Source organism: Glycine soja, chromosome 10 (genome assembly GCF_004193775.1).
Source record: "Glycine soja cultivar W05 chromosome 10, ASM419377v2, whole genome shotgun sequence".
NCBI lineage: Eukaryota > Viridiplantae > Streptophyta > Magnoliopsida > Fabales > Fabaceae > Glycine > Glycine soja.
This window is the reverse complement of record NC_041011.1, coordinates 25,656,257-25,676,437: the sequence shown is the minus strand read 5'-3', so window position 1 is coordinate 25,676,437 and position 20,181 is coordinate 25,656,257. Positions and strand designations below refer to the sequence as shown.

Genomic DNA, 20,181 nt, shown 5'->3' with positions numbered 1-20,181 from the left:
TAGTTTTGTAATTTCACATGCATTAAATGCACTATTTGATGTGTGTGTTGGAGATAAACTTAATTGAATTGGGAGAAGCCCAATCCAATTAAATTTTGGACCATCTTAAGGGGAAGGTGAGCATTTACTTGCTACACCTCATTGTCACATCATATAGTTATACTTTGTGCATGTCCTTCATGTTTTACATGTCTCATGACACCTAAGCACACTTAATGGAGAATCTTGGACTTGATCTTGGATTAGTGGGCTGAACCATAACTAAAATTTACTAATCATAATTAGTGAAATTTTGGCTCCAAATTTGGCTCCACCAATTCAAATTCAAATTCAAGTGAAATTTGAATAAAAATTCAAAAACTTTGTGTGACACTTAGACTATAAATAGAGATTTTATGTGTCCATTCTTTTCAACTTTGATCATTTGAGAATTACACTTTGGTGTGTTGCTTGAAGAAATATTTTTAAGTCTTGGAGGTTAACCATCCTAGGAGCACCATTGGATTTGAAGCAAACAAAGTCTTACCAAATCTTGAGTGAAACACTTGAGAAAACAAACAAGCATTGAAGACAAATTTGAAGACCTTAATTGCTTTGTTAAATTAGTTGTAATAGAACAATTGAGTGTTGAATTGTTTTCTCTATTGCAATTCCTTGTGTTTGGACATTCTTCAGGGATGTATTGGGAGTCTCCAAGAGACCACCCAAACCTCTATTTGTGTGTAATAACTTAGTGTAAACCGTGTAGACTAAGTGAAGACCTAGTTGGGACCTCCAAAGGGTCATCCAAGCCTTCACATAGGAAACCATCTAGCTTGCTTTAAATTTCCTTTATCTTTTATTGTCAAACAACCTATATAACTTGTTTTTTACCAATTAGTTTTTACATTATCTTTCACACCTCTTTTAGTGTTTATTTTGACAAGTTTCAACTATAGTTTTGTTTACCTTTTATTTTCAAATCCCCAACAAGAAAGAACCATAACTTAGGAATCAATATGAGTCTTCATTCTTCATCTAGTGTTAATGGTGATGGTTCTACTCCTAAAGACCCCTTGTATAAGATATTAGATGAGTTAAAATCCCTTAAATTGTGGAAAGAAAAACAAGAGAGAAAAGAAAAAGGAAAAAAAGAGTGGAAGAAATAAGTCTAGATGAAAGAGAGAAAATAAGAGAGGAAGAAAGAAAAAAAATAATGAAAGAAATGAAAAGAGAAAAACATGTCTCCTATAGTAGTCATGACTCTTGCAAGAGTTTAAGTGAAGAACTTAGCGATTATTATAGAGGGCGCCATAAGTCACATACTAAACATCTCTCCTAAAGAAAAGAAAAGGATAGAAAGTGATGGAAGCTTGCTTGTGGAACTTCTATGGAGGCTGGATCTTTGAGCTTCAATGAGGTCCTTTAATGGTGATTTTCCACCATGGAGATGCAGCGGAAGACAAAGGAGAAGAGATGAGAGGAGGCGCCATCCACTAGGGAATAAGCCATGGAAGAAGGAATTTCACCACCAAGATGAGCCTTGGATAAGAAGCTTGGAGAGGATGCTTCAATGGAGGAAAAGAAAGAGGGAGAGAAAGAGAGAGGAGGGAGCACGAAATTGAAGGAAGAAAAAAAGGAGAGAAGTTGAACTTTGAGTTTTGTCTTACAAGAGTCTCATTCATCAAAGTTACAACAAGTGTTACACATGCTTTTATTTATAGACTAGGTAGCTTCCTTGAGAAGCTTTCTTGAGAAAATTTCCTTGAGAAACTTCTTTGAGAAAACTTCCTTGAGAAGCTAGAGCTTAGCTACACATACCCCTCTCATAACTAAGCTCACCTCCTTGAGAAACTTCCTTAAGAAGATTCCTAAAGAAGCTAGAGCTTAGCTACACACACCTCTCTAATAGCTAAGCTCACCTTCTTGATATGAAAAACTAGAGTTTAGCTACACACCCCCTATAATAGTTAAGCTCACCCCCATGACAAAATACATGAAAATACAAAAAATTCTCTACTACAAAGACTACTCAAAATGCCTCGAAATACAATGCTAAAACCCTATATTACCAGAATGGCCAAAATATAAGGTCCAAACGAAGGAAAAACCTATTTTAATATTTACAAAGATAAGCAGACTCATACTTAGTCCATGGGCTCAAAATTTATACTAAAGCTCATGAGAACCCTAAGGCCTTCCCTTGGATCTCTAACCCAATCTACTTGGAGTCTTCTATTCAATACCCTTGCGGGATAAGATTGCATCAGAAGGCCTCAAGAAGTTAACATTAGTCTTCCATATTTCCATGGAAAAGATAATGTTGAGGCCTACCTAGATTGAAAAATGAATGTTGAACAACTCTTTGCTTGCCATCATATTAGTAAAGGAGAAAAGTTCTATTGGCTACCTTTAACTTTCAAGGGTATGCCCTCTATTGGTGGACTTCCTTTATTAGGAAATAAAAGATTCATGGGGATCTTTCAGTAAAGTATTGGAATGATCTTAAGGGTGCCCTTAGGAAGAGACACATTCTCTCCTATTATGAAAGGGAGCTTATGGACAAGCTTCAAAACCTAAGGAAGATAAGGATAATACCACAGAGAAATCCACCCCTAAGCATTTACTTGTTACACCCCAAGGAAGATAAGCATTTACTTGCTACACTCCATTGCCACATCACATAGTCACACTTTGTGTATGTCCTTCATGTTTTACATGTCTTATGACACCTAAGTACACTTAGTGAAGAATAACTTGATTTAGGATTAGTGGGTTGAACCATAACTAAAATTCACTAATCATAATTAGTGAAATTTTGGCTCCAAATTTGGCTCCACCAATTCAAATTCAAATTTAAGTGAAATTTGAATATCTATTCAAATTTCCCTCCAATTTTGTGTGACATTTAGGCTATAAATAGAAGTTTTGTGTGCGCATTTTTTTCAACTTTAATCATTTGAGAATTATACTTCAAAGTTCATACCTCATTTGAGGCATAAAATTTCATGCTCCTTCTCTCTCCACTCATCTTTTCCTACGTTCAAACTCTTATTCATGACTTCGTATGATAGTGAACTTATTCTTGACTCATCTTTTTTTTGAAGTGACATCTCCAATCATCTTTCTTCCTTCTCCATTCCGCTGTCATTGATCTTTAAGAAACAAGAAACTCCATTGATGAAGAAGATCCAAGACCTACAAACTCCACATGAAATTACATCAATTAACTTATGCCTACCATTGAGTGACGGTAGATACAAACCATTTACTTGTACTTATATGCTTTAATCGTAGGTAAAAGTCACATAATAAAAAACTCACATTGCTCGTTATCTATTGAGATACTTTATGTTTCCAAAATATTATTAATATTATTATAAAACAAAATCCTCTTATGATATTCCCAAGTACATCACTTCTCTTTTAATCATAAGCAAAATTTTCTACAGCCTTTGACAAACCCAAAAGGCTTCCATTAATTTTTTTAAACATTGAATCTCCCAATTATCTTATATCTTCATAGAAGCTTTAGATCTTTTTTCATATACAAGCAGAGCATTGACAAGGTTTGTCTCAATGACTAGGTCAAGAAAACCAAGATAAAGAGGGAAATGAACAGTGCCAACAAACCCAATATCATCATGATCTGGCCCATTGCTCTAGCCTTCTTCATGACCATTGCCACTTTTTTCTGATATCATAAATTATGAGACGCACTTCAACTTTCACTACTTTCTTTGCTATGCTCACCTAATAATGTATTACAATCATTCACAAGCATCATACAAATAAAAAAAACAGAGAGAGAAGGGAATCTAATAGGTGTTGGCAATAAAAAAATGTTGATAAACAACTATACATTAGGTTGAGAAAAAATTTGATTGTATTCTCCTAACTCTTACTCAAGTTCTGCGTGTTATAGATACCTGGGTATGCACAAAATAATCTAAGGTTTCATCATTGTCATTTGATCCATAGTTCTTACAAGCCAACAAAGGTTGTTGTCAATTGTTCCCTACACAGAAAGGACGAGTAATATCTATTGCTTCCTGATTGCTAACCTGATCATACAAAATTCAAAATAGAAGCTTAATTAGTTAATAGCTGAATAATAATATCATGCATGATACAAGAATTACCCGAGTCTCAATTTTGTCCCTTTCATCTTCCCTAGAAGGCTTGTGATCAGATGTTAGGACTTCAGCCATACCCTCTTTGCTAATCACAGCATGACAATCACCAGCATTGGACACAACAAGGTTACCATTCCATATCAACCCTCCCACAGTAAGAACCACCATTATGATCCTCCTTCTTCAAGAATTCAAAATCTGTGTTGAGGTACATACTTTGCTGCCTCCTCAATGTCACATTCATCACTTCTAACCACTTTGTCCAAAACATTCTTTTCTTATGGTATAAAAAACATCATGTTGAAGCAATCGTATATATTTTACAATGCTCAATGTGAAACTCAAATCTATTGAGGGCAAAATCTATTGATTGGTTATAGTGAAAGTAACTAAATTTGTTCACATAAGTAACATCATACTGCTAAATATTTTTAGGGGAATAATAATGGAGGAGCCTCCATAATTGATTCAAAAGTCTTATTAAAAAAAAGAAGAATTGATTCAAAAGTAAACAAGCACATAGAACTTAATCTATGTCGTAATTAAATCAATTTCTATGTTTACCTGTTATGCACAACAATAAGAGCCTAACTTAAAAATAGATGACATTCAAACCTTAAAAATCAAATAAAAAACTATATTTTATGATAAGTTTGTTGATTTTTATAATAGTTATCTTAAAAATCATATTTATCATGATTTTTGATTAGTTAGACAATGGAAAAATGTTTACATAGACATTACATACAAATATAACTCTTCTGGAATCCTACCTTTTTTTCCAAACCATTCGTCCATTTCTTCATCATTAGTACTCTGATTATTGACAGAACAAAACTCGTTATCAGTACTCAGGTTATTTGAAGAACAAAACTTGTCATCAGTTTCACTTTGCCATGAAGGCCTTTTGCACTGATTTGGCAACTCAGTCTTGTATGCTTCTCTCCTTTGTACCTTAGTCAAGTGAGTCTTACCTCCAACAATAGGAAAATCTATAAATTCAGAAGGATTATTTGATTTATTTAAGCACTTGTTATTTTCATTTCAATCCTCTACAAATCTCCACATAGGTGAATCTTTGTTCCTATTTTTTCTTTCAAACACCATTGGTGTTTCATCACTTCTATTACCCTAATGTGCCACAAAGGCAAATTTGCTATTCTTATCGTGGTCTATATCTTCTGGCTGAGGTTGAAGGGAAGAGCTTGAAGCCTTTGACACTATAAGGCGTCTATGATCACATTTCAGGAAAACCATGTTTCTTCTGAAATTGATGTAGATGCACCTGCACACATACAGGAATTCAATAATTTCAATAGTGAGTAAATACAAAAAGACTCTGGTCATTTCTTACAGAAACTGAAACAAAATACCAGTATAGTTGAAAAGAACCTGAGTCACATTACCACTCCCCGGGATTAATTTGACGATTGGAAGTCCTTTCTTTGCATTGCAAACATCTTGTATTCTTTGCAAAATTTAGGAAATTGCATCTTCAAAAATCAAAATTGATTATAATTTAAAATTAAATACTAGTGTCATATAAGCCTACAAGATAATAACAACCATTACTTATTGCATATCCAGTCTCCCTTCTTCAAAGGAAGGTGATTATTATCCTCCTTCAATTGGTTGATTCTTTCCTCAAAGAAGCTGTCACAGCGCAAGCACCTAATGTTTCTAGTAAAGTTCATGAAATTGCATCTGGCCAATGAAAATTGAAAATGAAAACATAAACAAGTGCAGGAGAAACTAGTACAAGATTTCAATTTAATACAATAAATAATTAGTAGATGGAAATTAAGTTCTACTTCGGGCAAAGCCAGTCGCCTTGCTTCATCTTTGAAACATCTATTTTTCCCTTGTCTTACTCATTTAACATGTCCAGTGACAACCTCTGTGCTGTCTGGAAAATTAGAATTTTCCGCTTTGTTACTGTGCTCTACTATTTCTTTCAGCAGTCTTCTCCCAGATTCTTCTACCCTTTTCGTTAGACATGGTTTGTTCTCCACTGAACCATTAATTGGATCAAGCCCATAAGTTAAAATAATACGCATAATGTCCACTGTTTGTCCACCTTCATCTTCACGTGCCTTCCACTGTTCAATTTCACTACCTCCACAATTATAATTATTATCTAAGTTAGTAATTCAACTTATCCAACCTCTGATTCTGCACCGAATCTAAACGCAGAGCCTTATTTGAACCTTGTCAATGCTTACTGATTAGCAAAGGATTGTAACGGTGCTGGTTTCCATTCATTTCAGTTGTGTTCATCCAACTATAGCCTAGAAATGTAGTTGAGGATAATTTTTTTTAGAATCAGCCAAGAGAATATATAGATAATAACAGAAAAAACAAAAGATAAGTAATATCCATTACGAATTATAAGATCCGATAACTAATTCAAGATCATCTAATACAAACTATATATATTGGAGGTTATAAAAATTTGAATAACATAACACCCAACCCAAATAATCTATAACCAACAGCAAATATAACCCCAACAAAACCAAAATAATGCCCCCCTGCATAAGACAGAACACAGGCATAGACTAGAAAATGAGCATGTTATTCCTCAAACACAAAAAGAGGCTAAGCCCACCATTTCATTGAAATCATCATAGGCGAACTTACGCCAAGTTTAATTGAGCTCCAAAAGGGACCCCATAATTTGAAGGAAATAAAATATTATACTATTTTTTCCAACCACTTTAACATCCAAGGATTTTTATGTTGAGGATAATATGAAAAAAGTTTTCTTGTGATCGATATAAAACCAGTCTTTAACTAGCTCCCCTCACAGTTGGCCAGATCAGTAATGCATTTAGTATATAACTGATAGTGGATCTTTGAGTTCTTCTAGTTGTCTCTTGGGACAAAAGAAGATAAAATATTACTAATGTAAAAAGGCAATTATGTGAGTATTAAACAAGATTTCAGGGCTGCCATTCCTGTTATCATGACGGGTCAAAAGTGATCAGAATTTACCTACAGGATGATTGGAAACATCTAATAATAAATTGATATAATGCAAACATATCTAGAGTCCACTTATGTAATATATGTTTAAGTATCAGAAAAGTATAAAACTTATAAGGACACTATTCAAGGTCCTGCAGTTCAGCCACCAGCATAGAAATAAGAATGACAACAAATTTGTCGAGTTTAATTACCATCCTTGGTGAAATACACTTGCTAATCATCTTCTCAAATAATTTTAAAAATGATACTGATGAATGATATTAGTTAAGAACAGTAATGTCTTTCACACAGAACAGGTTATACACTTCCATTTACCATAATATTTAAACCATAAGTGCAAAATTTCTTAAAATTTGAAAATCACAAAAAAAATAGTTGGCCTTTATCTCGTCAGCCATCAACTCGCCATTAGTATTCTGCACACCTCTCTTTATAGCATATGGTAAAAATACTATAAAATGATTGAAATGCTCAAAGATCCACATGCGTAATAGATTTTAGACTTTTTTTAAATAAAAAATCTATTCATTACGCAGAGATTTTAAAATTAATGAACATAAAAAAAATGGATAAGATTCTCGCCTTCATCAACCTCCAGAAAGAGCCAAAGTGCCACAACTCTTACTACCAGAGACTTCGTCCATCGTTAACGACTTTACCTTCTTAGTATCTAAATCAACAACAACAACGACGAAAATTATAAACCAATCTTTAATTTTAATTTCGAAGAAAAAAAACGAGAATGAAAGAAAAAATTCAAACCATTCGATTCATAAAAAATAACAGAAAACGATACGGTTCAGAAACTTGATTAGACGTATATTCTAAAAACCACGAGGAAAAGAATTTAAAAGGAAGACTAGTTACCGGTGAGAGGGAGATCGAATAGAGAGCAGCGGAGAGTGCAACGGTGGCACCACCGCGAGCGGCGGCTGTGAGATCCAAAGAGAGAGGGAGTGATGTGTATTGTATCCAAAGTAACTTTTTTTTTCGTTTTTTTTTAAATGAAGTAAATTTCAAAAAGAATTACATTACTGATAATATCTCTTTTTTCCCTCATTTTTATAAAATTATCAGACAAATCCTTCCGTCTTCACCTCCTTTTTCCTGCTTTTACCGGGATGCTTTCCACTAAAACCAAATCAGAAATTCTCACACTGAAGTAAAAGCTCAAAACTTGGTACATATTACATAATTGTAGGATTTTATTGAGAACAAGTCAACAATTACAAACACCGTTTATTAATATGTTAAAACAATTATTTTTTTCCTTTCATTATTGTTGTTCTGATATTTTTCGAAATAATTATTTTAATATGTTAAAAAATATTTTTATATGAGAAAAAGAGTAAGAATAACTTATGGTGTTGAGTCTATTATTAAAATAATTATTTTAATATGTATTTGTTTTATGAAATTTTACATACATTATATATTTTGAAGATAAATTTTTTTTAAATTTTATTTATATCGATAGACTGTAGGTACAAGTTTAATAAAATCTTATTAGTTATTGTAAGCATGTATTTTTTTAAATATTACCAACAATGAACGTTTGTAAATAGTTATATTTTGAGTTTTACCTACATCAAATAACAATGAATACAAATCTTTAAATTTTATCTATGATAAAAATTATAAATATAAATATTTTTTTACTTTTACCTAAATTAAGTTATATTGATAGATAAAAACTTCCATAGACATATATCTTTTTTCTTGTAGTGTTTTTTCCTACATATGTGTGTATGTACACTCATTCTTTTCATATGTTCCATATTTTATAAATTGAAACAGAAGTTGTCAAATATTGCAGAAAATTTACTAGTAAAATTATGACCTTCAATCAATTAATATTTTAATCTTTCAATTTTGGAAGCAAACTAGTTGAGTTATAGTTCTACCAAACCAGTCGCTTACGCTATACATGTAAAATGATAGGTGTTTAAATACAGTGGCGGAGTTTGATAAAAAAAAAAAAAAAAAAAGATTGGAGGAGCCAAAATAATTAAAATTGTAATCTATAAATTAAATATAATAATTTTTTAATATCATTTTTATAGGTGATTTTAAGCATTTAATAATATTTTTAAATATTAATTATTTTCTTAATTAATAATATTTTATGACACTAAAATATGTTTTTTTACAAGAATACACAAAAAAATAGTAAAGTTCTAAACGAATTTTTGAATGAATTCAAGGAAATAATCATTTTTTTTTCCAAAATCAAAACAAGTTTTGCATAAAGCAATTGCAAGAAAATCACAAAAATCATTAAAAAAAAAACATTGCATGAAAAGCCTATAAGAAAAATTCACACAAAAGATATAGATTGTTCGTATATCACATCTTGATCACTAAATGAATCCTTAAATTATCATAGAAGTTTTTCTATACATAACAAAGATAGAAAAGTTACAGAAAAATGAGATTGATGAATGCAAAAAGTTGTTTTCATTATGAATCACCCCTTTAATTGTTATAATTTTTTTTTTCATTTGACACAGTTGTAAATTATATATTATTCCATCATCTAATGGTTACTAAATATTTATGTAAATATTATCATAAATATTTAATAACCACCAAGTAATAAAACATTTCTAGCTATGATTGAAATGACAAACCCAAACTACACATGCAACACCACATTTAGTATGTTTGAATATTTTCAAACAAAAAATGACCCCTCATGTCATGCTAATAACTAAGGAAATTGCAAAAAAGTTTGTGGGTCATGGCCCCCTCTGTCCCAACGTAGCTTTGCCACTGTTTAAATAGTTTGTTGAACTTATACTTCTTTAAAACCTAACACAAACAATTCATGGGATATGCTAGGTGCACCCAGCATTATTGCTGGTGCACCCAGCAATTTATTGAAAGGTCAATTTTGCCCTTTATTTAAAAACATAAAAAACTTTTTCCCTCTTTCGGAAGCATTCCGTTTTCTCTCTTCCGCGAAAAAGCTTTTCTCCTCTCTTCTCTCTTCTGCGAAATTCCTTGGTGGTCTTCTTCTCTGCGAGGCTTCTCCGGCTTCATCTTCCATTTGCATTCGAGGTAGGTGGCCTTCTTCTTAGCTTTCCTTTTGTTTTGCACTGTATGTATAGCATTTAGGGTAGGTTAGTTGAACCTTAGGGTAGATGAACCTTAGGGTAGAGGACGCCGGAAAAAATGGCGGAAGCTTGGTGACGGTGAGCCTTCCGGAAGACCCGTTAGGGGTTCTTCAGGAACTTCCGGAAGAAGATCTTCCGGAAGAAGGGTTCTTCCGGAGGTAATGAAACGACTTCCGGAAGAACAGGTCTTTCGGAAAGCTCTCGGAACACCTCTTCCGGAATGTTTCCGGAAGATGTACTTCTTTCGAAAACATTCCGAAAGAGGGTTCTTGCGGATGACCTTTCAGTGGTTCCGGAAGCACTTTCCGGAAGACCCTTCTTCCGGAAGTTTTTTTTTTAAAAAAAAATATTATTATTGTTAATTGTTTTAGTTTATTTTTTATATCATTTTAGTTGACTAATTTACTAATTATTTAATTTAAAATTACTTATGTATTATTTTATAAATGAAGTAGTTTATTTGTATAAATAAAGTTGTGTATGTTTGGAAATATTTTTTTCCTATTATTGTTTTATTTGTATATATAATTTTAGTGGTGTATGTTTACTAATTATATATTTTGAAAGTAGTTGTTTTTTTTTGTCTATAAATAAAGTTTTTTATTTTATTATAAATAAAGTTGTTTATTTGATTATAAATGAAGTATTTTTTTTTATAAATGAAGTTGTTTAATTTTTTTTTAAAATTAAGTTGTGGATGTTTAGTAATGAATTATTTTTATATTAGTTGTTTTTTTTTATAAATGAAGTTGTTTATTTTTTTAAAAAAAAATTAACTTGTGGATGTTTACTAAGTAATTTAGTTGTGTTTTTTTTTTTTAGAAATGAAGTTTCTTATTTTTTTTTAAATTAAGAGTTGGATGTTTACTAATTAATTTTTTTTTACATTAGTTGTGTTTTTTTTTTTATAAATGAAGTTTGTTTAATTTTTTTTTAAATTAAGTTGTGTATGTTTAGTAATGAATTATTTTTATATTAGTTGTGTTTTTTTTTATAAATAATTGAAGTTGTATATTTTTTTATAAAAAAATTAACTTGTGGATGTTTACTAAGTAATTTAGTTGTGTTTTTTTTAGAAATGAAGTTTCTTATTTTTTTTTTAATTAAGAGTTGGATGTTTACTAATTAATTTTTTTTTACATTAGTTGTGTTTTTTTTTTATAAATGAAGTTTGTTTAATTTTTTTTTAAATTAAGTTGTGGATATTTAGTAATGAATTATTTTTATATTAGTTGTGTTTTTTTATAAATAATTGAAGTTGTATATTTTTTTTAAAAAAAATTAACTTGTGGATGTTTACTAAATAATTTAGTTGTGTTTTTTTTATAAATGAAGTTGTTTAATTTTTTTTTAAAATTAAGTTGTGCATGTTTATTAATAAATTTTTTTTTACATTAGTTGTGTTTTTTTTATAAATCAAGTTGTTTAATTTTTTTTTAAATTAGGTTGTGTATGTTTTAAAATAATTTGATTTAAGTTAGTCTTATTTGTTTATAAATAAAGTTGTTTTTTTATAAAGAAAATTGTGTATATTTTGACCGAAAGAAATACGTGTTCGACATGATTTATAGATCATGGCCAGAACACGAGGTTTAGGTCGTGCCATAGGTAGAGTTGTAGGCAGAGATAGACCTGTTGGCGATGTTCCCGAGAGGCGTAGGCCTACTGCCTCAGCCCGTAGACTACGCGTTCATCAGATGACTACGGAGGGACGTGATATGGCTGAGGACGTCGCTGACATGACTGATGATGTCCCTGAGCAGCCTACGGAGGCACCTGAGATGCGTGCGGACGCACAGGGTGCGGATAGTGGTGAAGGGTCAGATGGTGATGATGCTGTAGAGGGATTCGCTGGTGGTCCACGTGACCCGTCAGTGCTCACATCATTTGCCGAGCATGTTGCACATGCCGTGTGGAGTGGTCAGGTATTTTAATTTGTTAATTATTTGTCATTGTTGATTTATTTGTTTATGATTAATTTTTTTTAATAATTGTATAATTTGAACTTCAAATCAGGAACGTCCTGATTTGAAGTTAGTGTCACATGGGAGGAAGGTGACACTGATTGGGAGGCCAGTGCCTGAGATTGAAGGCATGGTGGCTGCCACAGGATTAAGTCCACTGATAGATTGTTCAGTTATTACTGGCGATCCTGGACTTATATCCGCATTTGTGGAGAGGTGGCACAGTGAGACTAGCACCTTCCACCATCCTATAGGAGAGCTGACGATCACATTGGATGATGTGTCATCCATCCTACATTTGCCCATCACTGGCGCCTTGCACAATTTCCACGCTCTTTCTACGGAGGAGGCCAGATTCTTGCTTACGGAGTTGCTGGAAGTGTCTGCCGAAGAGGCTAGAGCCGACACAGCACTCACATGTGGAGCATATGTACGATTAGGATGGGTTCGTGACATTTATGAGACCAGATGTCAGGCCCGGCGGTGGATTGTCGCAGCTCGTGCTTATCTGCTGCACCTTGTCGGTTGCACTCTTTTTGCTAATAAGAGTGCAACATACGTGCATGTGGTCCACCTTGACGCTTTCCGGGACCTCGCTCATAGTGGTGGTTACGCTTGGGGGGTTGCCGTGCTGGTTCATATGTATGACCAGTTAGATGAGGCTTGTAGGACCACCACCCGACAGCTTGCGGGGTACTTGACGCTACTTCAGGTAAATTTTGTGTTTATTAATATGTTAGGTTCGATTATGATTTAAACATGTTTTTATGTTATGTTAACCTCAATTATTGTGTAGTGCTGGATCTATGAGCACTTCCCTAGTGTGCACCAGTGCGTGATTGACGACACATACCAGGAGACGTCCCCACGTGCTTCCCGGTGGTTGACGTCGAAGGCGCACATGAAGGGCATCACAGGAGCACCCTACAGAGCACGTTGTGATGGTTTGACCGTCACAGATGTGTCCTGGTTGCCGTACACTGAGCATCGGGGGGTTAGGGCGTTTCAGGAGATTTCATCGTTCCAGGGTCCACTCAGATGGGGTCCTATGATCATCACAGTTCGACTGGAGAGGGTGGTACGCCAGTTCGGTTACATCCAGAGCATCCCTCCACTGCCTGTTAGTGCACGATTGTCACACGATCAGATAGATGACAGGTGGATGGAGTTTGCGGATTACTTACTACCCTGCGGGTCAGCTTTGTCTAGTGCCTGAGCAGGTATCTGCGGATTACATGGAGTGGTTTTTCCGCATATCTCACCCTTTCATGACACCGACCCAAGCAGGTGACCAGCAGAGGGATGCACCAGCTGTAGACCCTGAGGACTACATACAGCCGTCCAGCCCCCAGGTTCCAGTGGCATTTGACCCCCCTCCACATGTGGTAAGTATATTTGCGCGTTTAATGTTTTATGAGTTGTTGTTTATTTTAAATTTCATAATAAATATTTTTAATGACTTTGACAGGATGATTACGAGGGATATGAGGCGATTGCACAGAGGTTGGAGCGTGTGCTCAACCTTAGGATAGTCATTGCAGGCACAGAGTTATATGACATTATGCAGAACTGCCTGACGATCGCGAGAGGGGGACCCAGTGCTGATGGGACGGTCAGGGCTCGTCAGAGACACCGCACGGACCATTGATCATTGTATTTATTTTGTTGTGTTGTAGTTGACATGAATATTTGTAATTATTACAGTTTTTGTTTAATATAGTAGACGTGTTTTGCACAGTTTATTATTTTATAATATAGTTTATTATTCCGATTGTTTGTGGTCCTTAAGCGAAGTTTACGGTTGTTTTAAATTTACTTTTAAAAAAAGGGAACCTAGAATCATGAGTTTTGTTTGTAAGAATTACATAAAAAAATAAAAGTTTTTAAAATGATTAATAATTCATAAGTGAACCCTTTTTCCATGTTCAAGTACCCATGTTTGTAAGAATTACATAAATGAACCCTTTTTCCATGTTTGTAATAATTACATAAAAAACATAAGTTTTTAGAATCATGAGTTTTGTTTGTAAGAATTACAGGAAATGGACCATTTTTCCATGTTCAAGTACCCATGTTTGGAATTTTTTTGCGTGGGTGTGCCAGTGCCCTGAGACAATGGAGGGCGGCCATTTGTCATGTTTGGACGTCAAAGAACCCAAAAAAAATAGTCCCGTTCCCCGGTTCCGTCAACTAACACGTCAAAACAAAGCCTCAAAATCCAAAAAATAGGAAATGGACCCTTTTTCCATGTTCAAGTACCCATGTTTGGGATTTTTTTGCGTGGGTGTGCCAGTGCCCAGAGACAATGGAGGGCGGCCATTTGTCATGTTTGGACGTCAAAGAACCCAAAAAAAAAGTCCCGTTCCCCGGTTCCGTCAACTAACACGTCAAAACAAAGCCTCAAAATCCAAAAAAATAGGAAATGGACCCTTTTAACAAGTAATTTTTTGGACCACTGAAACAACACATTCAACTTTATTATGGGAATTAAACACGCCGTAAACAGATAAAGGTTACATCAACGAAAAAACAAAAAATTAAACATCACATTCAGTTGTTTAGCGACGTCCCACTGACCTCGTCTTCAACATATTTAGTAAAGACAGCTAAAATTTCTATGGGTCCATATTTTTTCCAGTAGTTAGATTGTACTAACACCTTCAACAGTTCTTCGTTGGTGATCAGCTCATTTATTTCATATTTTATAACCATATCTGAATACTCATACCGACCTGGTTGGCGGAAAAACAATCGTCTTACCGTTTGTGATTCGTGAATTCCAAGAGGGGGAATCCCTTTAGGTGCAACTTGCTTGATTAAATTCTTCAATTCATCGATGGTACATGTTGAAGGAATTTGAAATTTCTTAGGATTTTTTCCTGTAACAAATTTGTTCTGCGGTGGCATGTTCCATTTGCCGTTGTAATACAGGATCGCGTCATGAATACGAGGCATAGTGCGTTCAAGTAAGTTTATTATTCCATCTGGTGTTCTTCCAACGGTGCATAATAACTCAATCGGACCAACACAAGAAAATTGATCATTACACATTAACATTGTGTTGACATCGTCATCATTTATCAATTTGATACACTCAAAGCGAATTTGGTTACCTGTATCGGTGAATGGCTTCCGGTGGTGAATTTCATCCAAAAATTGTTTGTCGGATAGCTGAAGGGTATTGTGTATTCTGGTTTTTAGGCTTGCAAAATCACACCAATTTGGTACTCGAATGGGTACCAGAGTTGAAGTTTGGAAGTAAACCCCAGTATCATTGTGAATAATCGATCCATTTGGATAAATGAAAGCCAACCTTGAGTTGACAATCGTCTGACTGCTAGTTTCTCCTAGAAATGCCATAGTTTGTGTATCAGTTGGGAGATTATTTGAAAGCAAGATAATGTGTGATTTAGTAGCCTAGTCTGCCATATATATAGATGGTTGTGACCGAGCCTTTGTTTAACTTTGTTTACAAAAAAATAGACACGCGTAAATGTGTAGTCAAGTCAGCCAATGTGTTGTCGCTAATGTGTAGTCAAGTCAGCCAATGTGTTGTCGAGCGACTGCTAGTTTCAGAATGTGTACTGAAGTCAGCCAATGTGTTGTCGCGCTCAAACTGTAATACGCATGCATGTCATTATGTGTTGTCAATTATGACAATGATGTATGCTTCATTTAGGTCTACATAGTGTGTTTTGAATGACATCAAGCTTGTGTATTGTTGCATTCTACTAATATATGGAATTGCCCACTGCTTTGCCTGAGAATAACAATTGCTTGACCACAACAGCGCTGGAGGCGGCAACGGACAATGGTCTTTCAAATAAACCTGTTGTACATGAACAAACATTATATCATGCGCTGACCGTGCCAAATGAACCAACGAAGTCATTGCATAATTGTTACACTAACTATATTCAATGTACCTGAACAAAATGATTTCCAAACACGTGACCGACACATATGATGCGGTGGCCAGAAGAGTCAGGTGGTGGTTGACTTCTAAGAGGGAAAAATGTCATGCTTTGTTGTTGGGACAACGATACAAGGATTACGTTATACCGTGAAGCAATCACATATCCCATGTCTGTTATATCCATCCACTTGTCCACACTAACCTGAATGAACCAAACATACACATGTAAGTAATTTAAACATTGTTATTAAAAAAAATTAACCTAAAAACATACCTTTGAAAAGCCATCAACAAGTAGGGACAACTTTAATTGTTCAAATCTCTCTGTGCCACCGAAGAGGTTCATGTACTCATGCGACCACCTGCCAAGTTCTTTAAGCAATTCATTACGCACTAACGGCCACGAATCTTCCCCTATACCTAATAAAGCGGCAATGGACCGATATCCACAGTTACCGTCCGCTTTCACATCCACAACGTCACGAATGAAACCTTGAAAGAATGACGCAAATTGATCCAACATCGGGATGATCCTTGTTGGTTGACGCAGTTGAGAACATGATGCACTTCGTTTCACTGGAGAGTTGCTGCTTTGAACAGAATGAAAAGCATCAACATACTCCCAGTAAGACGGATCACGCTTTGTGGATGTTTGACTTCTTTTCATCGGTTTCTTCGGTGCACCTTTAGTGTTCACCTTTGACGGAGGAGGGCACATAGAGTTATGATCAGGGTATGCAATTTCTCGAAGTTTACTCTTCAGAGTTACTTTGCCAGCCACATCAAGTTCATCAAACCTTTTAGATATGACCTCTATTTCTTCCTTGATGGTGACTTCCGTCTCACATAACCCTTGGTCTGAAAAACAAAGTCTCCTCCAAAAAAGATGGACTGACTCCAATGGGATGCTGCCAGCAGTATACCTAGAAAGCTCACATGCACAAGGAAGCCCGTGCGTGCTTCTCATCACACAACCACAAGAAGAGAGATTGTTGCCGAGATAACGTAGACGGTCAATCTCAGAAGCAATCTGATTTAAAGCATCCCTCGAAACCATCCCAAGAAGCCTCTTGTATAAGGTTTTTTTATATACATGGTCAACCACATGCGTACTGGTTTCAAAGGATGCTTTAATTTCGACGTGTTGCAGCGTGATCATGTTGTTCATGGCATCCCAAACACTACATAGGTCTCCAACGCTATTTTGTAGTACTCTTTTGAGAGCCCAATGAGCTGATTCAACCCTACATTTAAAATACACAACAAACATGAAAATATACAACAATTAAATACTAATCGTTACTAACAAATAAAATCAGTTGTTAATACCTGTTTGTTGTTGTGTTGCCTAGGTGCATGACCTTATTCGTCCATGCTGTAATAAATTTTTCCTTGTGGGGGATAATCCATGTGTCGTTAACATAGTCAACGAACATCGGCCAAGGCGAACAAGCAACTTGAAACTTCTGATGTGACTCATGGAACTCGTATTCAGACGGACAATCAACCAAAGTACCCCAGCTATCCATTACATAGTCCCACGCATTTTTTTCCCCGATTAAAGATTTGCACTTCGCCTTCACATTCTTATCGATATGAAACCTGCACAAGAAATTAGTAGACTCGGGAAACACAGTTTTCACTGCATTCATCAGTGCTAGGTCTCTGTCAGTGACAATAACAAGAGGGAGGCGATCATGTCTTAAAAATAGGCCTCGAAATCGTTCCAAAGCCCATACAATATTATTAACACGCTCAGCCTCCAGATATGCAAACCCAGCAGAGAATGTCATCGCCGTTGGTGTCACTCCAACAAAGTCAAGTAGTGGGAGTCTGTACCTGTTTATTTTGTAGGTACTGTCTATAAAAAACACCAGATGACATGCATTGCATAACTTTACTGCATCTGGGTGACACCAAAACAGATCACGCACCACAACTTCATCCTTCAATCTATGCCAATGAATGTATTGATCACGTTTGAGAAGCTTCATCAGATGCTGCATTTCGGTATCAGCTCCTCTTATTGAAGAACGATATGCACTTCTTGCATTGTAAATTTGCTTTATCGTGGCGTAACTGTCGGCATTGTGTTCCTTCAACGTTAGCAAGATGTTTTTTGGTTTCACCATCGACTTTGTCATATCAGCAATAATTTTCTTTTCTTCCTTAGTCAATCGCCCGGCGTATGGATGTCCAACTAAGGACTTCGCCAATTCATGATTATGAATCCCACAGATCAACTTCACCATCCAACCTTCCCCTCCATGCACTGGTTTCCCACGAAGCCTGAAGGGACAACCACATTTCCTACTCCCGGTGTCTTTTCTAACGAATTCTTTATTTCTACACTTGTACGTACCATTCCTTTCACACCCAATTAACACAAATGAACTTCTTCCTCTGCTACCAGTCTCTGTGTCAGATCTCATAATCACTGCAACAAATCCATTTTCATGGGCAACTGTTCGAGCCCATTGCAAAACATCATCTCGAGTAGCGAATACCTACAACGCAACCCTAACATATTAATTTTCATACAAACCATCAATTCAACCAATGACTCAAATTATCTATGATTACCTGAGATGTATTAAAAGCATTTGAACAATCGACATGCGGTTCATTCACTCCACTTTCTTCTTGATTATCATAATCATAATCCATATGAACTTCTTGTGACATCGCAAAGTCATACCTCCATTGATCTTCGTCCATCTTAAGGACATATGCATCATACACAAGTACATTCAAATTATCATATAACCACATCCAAAAAATTTACTACACCTTAAATAACAAACATATTAATAGCACATATGCATCATACACGACTATATTAAAATTATCATATAACCACATCGATAAATTGACTACTTATTAACTAACAACTAATACAAATATATTCTAAATTTATAACTATATTATTTACTTAAACTAAACTTATCACTATAATAAACAACTAATAAAACATTTTTGTACCATTATACATTTAAGTTACCTAAATCATTTAATATTATACCATTATACCTAATTAAATCAATAATCCACAACATATATAAAACAGAAATAAAAAAAAATTATAAAACAGAAATATATATATATATATATATATATATATATATATATATATATATATATACCATTATAAAACAAAAAAATTATTAAATGAATTTTATTCTTATAAATTTTAATGTCCACAATATATACCATTATACCTAATTAAACAAATAATCCATTAATCCATTATTAACTAACAGAAATATATATATATATATAAATATAAATTATAAAACATTCCGGAAGACCTTCTTCCGGAAGTTACTGAGGCCCATTCCGGAAGAAGTGCTTCCGGAAAACACTTACGGAAGACCTTCTTCCGGAATGGGCCTCAGTAACTTCCGGAAGAAGGTCTTCCGAAAGTTAATGACGCTCATTCCGGAAGAAGTGCTTCCGGAAGACCTTCTTCCGGAATGGGTCTGAGTAACTTCCTGAAGAAGGTCTTCCGGAAGTTACTCAGACCCATTCCGGAATAAGGTCTTCCGGAAGTGTTTTCAAATAACACTTCTTCCGGAATGCGCCTCAGTTGTGCCTAAAATTTCTTCCGGATACACTTTTTTTTACTGTTTTTCTTCTCTAAATACTAGCCGGAAAAGAAAAAAAATACCCATAAAAGGGTACCTCCGACGAAATAGGAAGAACAGCCACTAACAAAACTTCAAATACGGAACACGGGACCACCGAATCTCCAAATACTTCACGGGACCACCAATGGAAACTGCAAAAGGGACCACCGAAACAACAGCAAGCAACCAAAACGGAAGAAACAAAGCAGAGAAGAAACAAGCAGGGAAGAAAGCGCAGTAAAAAGAAGCGTGTACGCGTTAATTTAAAGAAAATTACACAAGGACAAAATCGTCATTACATACGCATTAAATATTATTTTATTTTTACTTATTATTATAAAATGAAATTTCTTTTTTCTTCATTTCGTCATTACATACGTTCACTAATTATTTAATTATTTATGTATAATAATATTAATTATTTTATAATTTAGTTTATCCATTAAAATTAAATTA

The 20,181-nt window shown here is 34.7% G+C and overlaps 1 protein-coding gene across 7 annotated transcripts; it reads right to left on the bottom strand.

Moving 5' to 3' along the window:
* Window positions 1-2,912: 2,912 nt before the first annotated feature.
* Window positions 2,913-6,405, bottom strand: LOC114369293 (zinc finger protein VAR3, chloroplastic-like). Of its 7 annotated transcripts, none has more exons than XR_003657577.1 (5): window positions 6,323-6,405; window positions 5,508-6,231; window positions 3,909-5,400; window positions 3,613-3,732; window positions 2,913-3,177 (listed from the first exon to the last, which is right to left on the bottom strand). XR_003657577.1 is itself a non-coding variant. In XM_028326497.1 (4 exons), the coding sequence occupies exons 1-4, from the start codon at window positions 5,953-5,955 to the stop codon at window positions 5,247-5,249; spliced, it is 402 nt and encodes a 133-aa protein (XP_028182298.1). In that variant the 5' UTR covers window positions 5,956-6,403; the 3' UTR covers window positions 5,109-5,246. The 7 variants fall into 7 exon arrangements, 1 of the variants encoding a protein (XP_028182298.1); XR_003657576.1 differs by having other exon boundaries at window positions 6,338-6,405; XR_003657573.1 differs by having other exon boundaries at window positions 3,909-4,043; window positions 4,122-5,400; window positions 5,508-6,403.
* Between the last annotated feature and the right edge of the window lie 13,776 nt (window positions 6,406-20,181).